Source organism: Aethalodelphis obliquidens, unplaced genomic scaffold (genome assembly GCF_003676395.1).
Source record: "Aethalodelphis obliquidens isolate GAN/ISIS:26980383/991018 unplaced genomic scaffold, ASM367639v1 scaffold43, whole genome shotgun sequence".
Taxonomy (NCBI): domain Eukaryota; kingdom Metazoa; phylum Chordata; class Mammalia; order Artiodactyla; family Delphinidae; genus Aethalodelphis; species Aethalodelphis obliquidens.
In genome coordinates this window covers 5,432,828-5,439,946 of record NW_020837987.1, presented here as the reverse complement: position 1 = coordinate 5,439,946, position 7,119 = coordinate 5,432,828, and the positions used below count along the sequence as shown (strand labels likewise).

Genomic DNA, 7,119 nt, shown 5'->3' with positions numbered 1-7,119 from the left:
CGCCCTCAGAGATTGCAAGTTCCCCGAGGGCACGACCGCTGTCTGCCTCGATCACTGTTGCGTTCCCAGGGCTTAGCACAGGGGCTGGCACAGGGTGGGCCTCAAACGGTTGATGAATAAATGAAAGGAGTCGGGCCCCAAAAGGACTTGGGGGAACCAATTTGATGTGCATCCTCTTCTCACTTCTGTCCTTAAACTGCGGCTCCTGCCTTCTGTTCACCTTGGGTTTCACCTGGGAAGGGAGGGCCTTGCACTACCTCCTCGCAGCCACAGGGAAGAGAGCGCGGTCCATCCTGGGGCCTGAGGCTCAGTCCTTCCCGCTGACTGACAGCGGGCTTCCTGGGGTGTGGGGTGAGGGCTACAGACTGCTGGACCTCGGGTCTCCACGTGCCGGTCCCTGAGGGACTGAGGGAGAAGCTGAAGGGGTCAACATTGTTTCTGGACTTGGGGCGTGCCTGGTCCAAAAGGCTGAAAGCCACCCTCTGAAGTTTAAAGCACAGGCTAAGGCCCTCAGGTGTGAAGGAGTCTCTTAAAACGGCAGCCTCCCCTTTGCCCTGCCGGAGCCTCTGAAGCAGCTTCGTGGCAGAGCCTCCGACGTTCGATTTTCCCCTAACGTCCATTGTCCCACGGCAGCCAGGGAGTTTCCCCTGCTCGGAATCCCCCACGAGCTCCATTAGTTGTAGAGTAACATCCCCTCGGCGTGGCTCCGCACCGTTCACCTCTGCTTCCAATGTCAACCTGGACCTGCTGGGAAAGGCTCCCGAGGAACACCGCTGCTACCAGTCCCTGGAACCCGAGATCTTCAGAAGGTTGAAACTTTAACGACTTTTGGTCTAAATTCAAAACCCCAAGCCAGCTGAACCGAGGACACCTACCCAATCGCTCTCACGTCACCTTGTTTTATTTTCTTCACAGACCTTGTCATGTTCTCGAAATGATCTTGTTTCCTAATTTTTTGTGAGGTTATAATCTGTCTCTCTTTAACTGGAACACAAGCTTCACAGGACAGGTACCCTGTCCATCTCGTATCCTCGGCACCAGGAGTCAAAATGGCTGCATAATAAATATCTGGGTTAGAGGATGGAAGGAGAGATCAGAATTAAGGGGGCTCAATCCAGGAGGTCTTCCTGGGAGAAGTTTAAGCAAAGCGTGCACAGGGCAGAGGGTGGGCGGTGAAGGAAGAAACCAGACCTGCTGGGCAACGTGATTGCTTTCTTGGGTGTGACCCTAACCCTGGCAGAGGGAGGACAGGACGGGACAGGGATGCCCTGGGCTCTGCCCCCCAGTAGCCCACACCCCAGCCCCCTTTCTCTCCAATGATTCTAGGCTTTTCACCTAGATATTCGCCAAGACCCTGAGGCCCCAGTGCACATCCCTTCAAATCCCCCGTTCCCTCCCTGAACCCAGGAGGCTGGCTCCCAGCCCCTAGGTGTGTCTGTAATGTAGCAACAAGGCTGGGCCTGGCCTCCTACCCACACTCAAGTTCTGGCAGATTTGGGGTGGGGTGGGCGAAGGCCTGTGGGAAAACAGGGGTTTATTGGTATTCTTGGAGTGGGAACTAGATCAAGCAGACTTGGAGCTGGGGTGACGCAGAGCCAGGCTCTGTGCCTCTGTCCGACTCCACTAACACTCTGTGATGCAGCCGACGCTGAATCCCAGGTAGATTCTCCTGCCACCCGTTACTCCAACCGCTGGGACCCTCTGCCAGTGAGGATCCCCCTACCCTCTCTCCCCCAGCCTGCCCCACCGTTGGACACTGCACACTCGGGGAACACAAACTCACTGAGGCAGTTTAGGTGGGGGAAGGGGAGGGAACTGGGAGAGAGACACCAGTCTCTAGATTAGCATTTACAGCAGAAATCATGTAAGGCCAAAATTACCCTTGAAAATGCCAAATGGAGATCGATCATAAGTCTAGCCCAGCCAGTTCTTTTCCTCCAGAAAAAGAACAGCATTCCTTTGGTTGTGCACATGAAGGAGTAGGCTTGTAGTTAGTGGCATTATATAAAAGAACCCATCTTTAAACACTAGAACTTCACACACTAGAGCTAGAAGACTGTCTTTTAAACACACACTTGCTGTGACAAGATGCTCATACTATAAGAGGCATCTGGAATCTGAGGCAATCACAGGTTCACCCTGAGATGTAGGCTCATTGAGTACCATCCGTCTCTCAGTTCTCGGTTTTCATTTGGCAAGAGCATAGCTTAACCCACCGAAACTAATGCATGTCTGCTCAGAGATGCCACCTGTGGCTGTGCAGGCTGCACACCACAAAAGGACACCTGGTCGAGAGGACAAAAGGGGGCTACCTGCAGCCTTGCCCCCCGACTCTCAGGGCATGGGTCTCATTCATACAGGGCGCCAGGTGGGCTGGCCGAGGCCCTTGGTAGGACACAGTACAGCAAAGGGGCAATACAGGTGCAGCCTCTGGAACTCTGGGGTTCTAACAGTGGCCTTGCCACACCCTGGCTGTGTGACCTAGGGTGAGTTATTTAACCTCTATGTGCTGTGGTTCCCCTGCCTACAGAATGTGGATAACCGTTAGTACCTGTCTCACAGAAGCACTGTGATATTTCAGTGAGATCACGCATTTAGAATACCTAGCACAAGGCCTGCCCCAGAGAACGACATCAGTAAATTGGCTAACATTATTATTAGCCGCATTAGCATGAGGAGGAACAAGGGAAACAGGGAAATGAATTTGTTGGAAAAGAAAGTTGAAGCCCAGCGGATGACGGCGTTGGGCTCCTCTGTTGCTCTGGAGTTACACGGGCTGCAGTGCTCCTCCACTAGCAGGTCTGATTGGACTTCATCACTGAATATCAGCTCTCCTTTGTTGATCCTTCATTCTGCTCATTCTTCATTCAACTTCGTTCACAGTTGACGCTATGCCGACAGAACGGCGGTGAATGAGCTCTTTCAGTCCCTGTTAATGAATTGGTGAGAATTCATTACACATAAAAACTTGTGTCCTCCAGAAAAACCTTTTGGGGAGGCGCTCCACCCATCTGTCATTTTCTCACTCGTCCCCTCTAGGAACACCAGCCTTGTGTGACGTCTGCGTGGCACGGTCATCTGTGCCTAGCAAGTTTTCCTCAAGCCCCGTCTCCTCAGGTAGCTCTGCGAAAGGGGACGTGCCGTTAGAAAAACGGAGGAGGCTTCCTGGGGCTGAAGAGGGGCGGGATGCCGGGGACTGGGCAGTGGGGGCAGGAGGAGAATCGAACTGAAGTACCAGGTTCTGGGGCTCATGAAGACTGTTGGCGGATAAGCCCAGCCCGCTACGCCTCCAGGCCTGTTATCTCTGTGTATTGCATCAGGACGGGGTAAAGAGCCCACGCTGAAATGAGGTGTTGCTTTGTCCTGGCAGCACCCGTCTGTGTTCCAGCACCTCCCTTTTACACCAGGAGCCGGTTGGGCCACCTGAGCCTCAGTTGTGGAGAACGCTACTCGATTAGGATGTTCTGTCACTTTGAGGTGATACAACTGCCAAGCTGGGGGAGTCGGGTGGGGAGCAGAATAAGCTCAACGAAATGGTGTGGGTGCTCAAAGTTCAGGACCTAGAGCCCAGCTGGGTAGCTCTAAGACCTGTTTTTGCTCTTTTGTGTTTCTCTATTCTTTCTTTCTTTTTTTCTTTTTTTTAATTTTTGGCTGCGTTGGGTCTTCATTGCTGCACAGGCTTTCTCTAGTTGCGGCACATGGGCTCAGCAGTTGTGGTTTGGGGGCTCTAGAGCTCAGGCTCAGTAGTTGCGATGCACGGGCTTAGTTGCTCTGCGGCACGTGGGATCTTCCCTGACCAGGGATCGAACCCGTGTCCCTTGCGTTGGCAGGCGGATTCTTAACCACTGCACCACCAGGGAAGTCCCTGTGTTTCTCTATTCCTTGTCTTCTTAGCTCAAGACAGTTACCTCTCTGAAGACCCAAGAGTGTAAGATGGGCAGCTGGATAATGGGTCCGGCCCCAAAGGAAGAAAGCACAACTTGGTGGAAGGATGCTTGAATTCTAAGATATCCAACCTAGCGTACGCTGAATCCACCTCCACTGTGTAAGGGCATGGTGCTAGGGCATGGTGATGTATAGGTGATTAAGACATAGTTCCTGACCTCAAGAACTTGATATTCTAAGAGGGAAGAACACAAGTTACTCTAGGTACAATGCCAGAGAGATACAAATGAATTGCTATGGCAATTACGAGAAGGGAAAAGTTTGGGAAGGGGGATGACAGATGATGGGAGACATCTGGGAAGCTTAATCCAGGATGGATGTTGGGTTCTGAGAACAAGAGATGAGAGAAGGGCATTTTAGGCACAAGGGGTAGCATGGGCAGCTGCTTGGAGGAGAAAAAAGAAGGATATCTTTGGTAAGGAGTCCAGTTTGGCCAGAATGTGAAGTATGTGCAAAAGGGAATGAAAGAAGGAAAACTTAGAAGGGTGGATTGAGGTCAGAATATGGAAGGCCTTCAATGCCAGTATAGGGAGTTTAGACAGAATTGGATAGGGTGGGAAAAAGCCGGAATTATAAGAGAGGAACGAAGAGATATAAGGCAAAGTGACAAAGACAAAAGGAGAGGTTGCTTGGGTGCCATGGCCAGTCTCTGGGAGGGACAGGTCCAACCTGTCTCCATCTCAGCTCCATTGGCATGAAGAACCCCATTGCCAGCCTACCTTCCAAGTGCCCAGGGCAGAATGTGAATTGAGAAATCCAAGGCAAGTGGGAAACAGTCCACACCTCCCCTTCCCAGAGCCCCAGGGGTGGGCGACAGGATCTGGGGGTGAGTCAGTAGGGTGGGGACCCCAGTTCTGTTCAGATCTGCCTCCCTGGGAATATAAAGGGCAAGCCTTGCCTTGCCTCAGAACATCCCAAACTTGACACCATGAAGATCCCAGTTCTTGCTGCTGTGGTTCTCCTCTCTCTCCTGGCGCTCCACTCTGCTCAGGGGGCTACCCTGGGCAGTTCTGAGGTGAGCACGTCACCTGGGTTCTCTTTCTCTTATACCTGTTAGCTGACTCAATCGGTCACTGGATAAGTGGCTCTTATCTTTGGCTATTACTGGGGGCTGAATGAGAAGCTGGGGCTCTGAGGAAGGGAAGAAAGGAGGAAGGAGACAAAGCTTTCCTGGGAAGGGGCAGAGGCTTATATTTCTGGAAAGGGTGGTAAAGTGTGGGGTAGAGGCTGGACATCCTGAGAGGAGACAGGGGCTGAAGTTGGTCGTCTGGGTTCAGCCCCACATCTGTTTTGTTTGTATCCCTGGGAATGGCTCTCAGGTGGCTAGAAGCACCCTGCTACCTCTGGAGCTTAGGCCATACCAAGAATCCTTAGGAGTCAGTCTCCAGCCAGGAAAAATCCTGAGGTCCCTCTCTCCCCACCTTATTGCACTGTGAGGGGGATGGGGGAATGCGCATGTCGGATTTGCAAGTCTACGATAGGGGTCACAGACTCCACTGCTTAGGATCCCAGCAAGTGATGTCGGTGTGCAGGAGGGCTGGTGGGGCCTCAGGGGAGGTGGAATGAATTTGCCCAACCTGGAAGGGGACAGTCTCTATGCCATCTGACTGTTGCTAAGTGGGAAAATGTGCCCAGTGTGGCCGGAGTTTAAAAATTTTCAAGAGAAACTGGAAATCGGATTTCTGAATTCTTACTAATTAAAAACCTTTAATTCAAATTAAAAAAAAAACAAGCCAAATTGTGATGAGATCTAAACATTTGGGTCTAGGCTGTAGGCTACCTGTTTGTGACCTCTGTTGTGGGAAGGAAGAAATGAGGGGCAACGAGGCTGGGCAGCTAAGGTCGGGATGGCAACAGATGGGAGGCACTGAAGTACGGGGGTGGGAGGTGGGCTTCCAGCTGGAGCAGGGAGACGGAGACTCAGACTTTGGTGGCAATTCAAGTCACTAAGCAAACCGACCTCCAGAAGTAAAGGCAGACAGGGCACCTCAGAAACTTGGCCGCCACCTGCCTTCCAATCTCCCGTGCCCAGCTCCGTGGGCTGAGCGTGGGTGTCTCGGGAACACCCCGAGTCCACGGCAGAACCGCACTAGCTCGTTTTTCTTGGGAGGAATCCTCTTTCTCCGCCCTCTCCTCCTGCTGCCGACGGTGGATGCGGGCCTGGGCTCCGACTTCTCTGTCTCCCCCGTGCCACTCTCCCATCCCTTCTCGACATGTGCACATCTGTCAATCATCCGCCACACTGGGACAGAGTGGGTTAACGGAGGCCCCGTGGTGGAGAATGGGACTGGCCTGTGGAGGGAAGCAGAGCTGGCAGAGGGGGTTTGGGGAAGGGGATTTGCCATCGTGTGATCGATCATTTGTCTCCTTTCTCCCCTTCGCTTTCCAGGAAGGAATCATTGGTAATAAAGCGGCAGGAATCAAGGAGGTAAACCACCTGTTTCCCACCATCTGACTACGAGTTCGTCCCCCATCAGTTCATGTTCCTAAATAACTTTCTGAACACCCTGCTGCTTTGCCTAGACCGCTTATGCCCAGTTTCCGAACACTGAAAAGTCGCGACCTGTAAGTTTAATTCTTTAATTCGGCCCCCATATATATCCAAATCCTAAAGGAGATCGAGGCCTGAGTAGAGAGCTTGCAGAGCTGTCATGGTCTTTCACCTTTCCCAGAGGGCTAGGGGCTAAGCTCTGTCCTTCCCTGGAACTGATTCTCTTCTGGTCTCTTTCTCTCTCTGCAAAGGTTCTTACGGGTAATGAATTCCTGAACTGGAAGGCCCTCTTCGAGGTAAGCAATTGGGCGCCCTTTTTCTCCTGACGGTTGGTCCGGGTAGTGGCAACGCATTCTAGTCTAGCCCTTTTGGTTCTTTCCTGGGAGGGAGTAACTGTCCCCCTTAGATGCTGCCCAACTGAAGAAAACTTCCCGGGGAGGCTGTCGTGGCCAGACCTTATTTTCCTAACGTGGCCCACAAAGACAATCTCTGAAAAGGAAAAACTTAATCAGTCAAGAGTTTATTCGAATTCCCTCATCCTCCAGGAAGACACTGAGGCTCTAAGTTGGGTGACTTACCCAAGCTTAGAAGGCTAAGTCAGTGGTAGCGCTGGAATTAGAGCCTGTAGTCCGTGACCCGCACATACTCGCTACATGCCCTCTTGCAAATGTCTTAACTTCTCT

General features: G+C 52.2%; 1 protein-coding gene across 2 annotated transcripts in view; it reads left to right on the top strand.

Moving 5' to 3' along the window:
• The first annotated feature begins 4,838 nt into the window (after positions 1–4,838).
• Positions 4,839–7,119, top strand: part of KRTDAP (keratinocyte differentiation associated protein) — a 3,493-nt gene continuing 1,212 nt past the window's right edge. Inside the window, exons 1-4 of one of the 2 annotated variants that reach the window (XM_027079090.1) lie at positions 4,839–4,960; positions 6,335–6,373; positions 6,469–6,510; positions 6,688–6,732. In XM_027079090.1, the coding sequence (XP_026934891.1) occupies positions 4,874–4,960; positions 6,335–6,373; positions 6,469–6,510; positions 6,688–6,732 (213 nt within the window). In that variant the 5' untranslated portion in view covers positions 4,839–4,873. The remainder of the gene's footprint in view (positions 4,961–6,334; positions 6,374–6,468; positions 6,511–6,687; positions 6,733–7,119) is intronic. The other variant, XM_027079091.1, reaches the window with a different exon arrangement.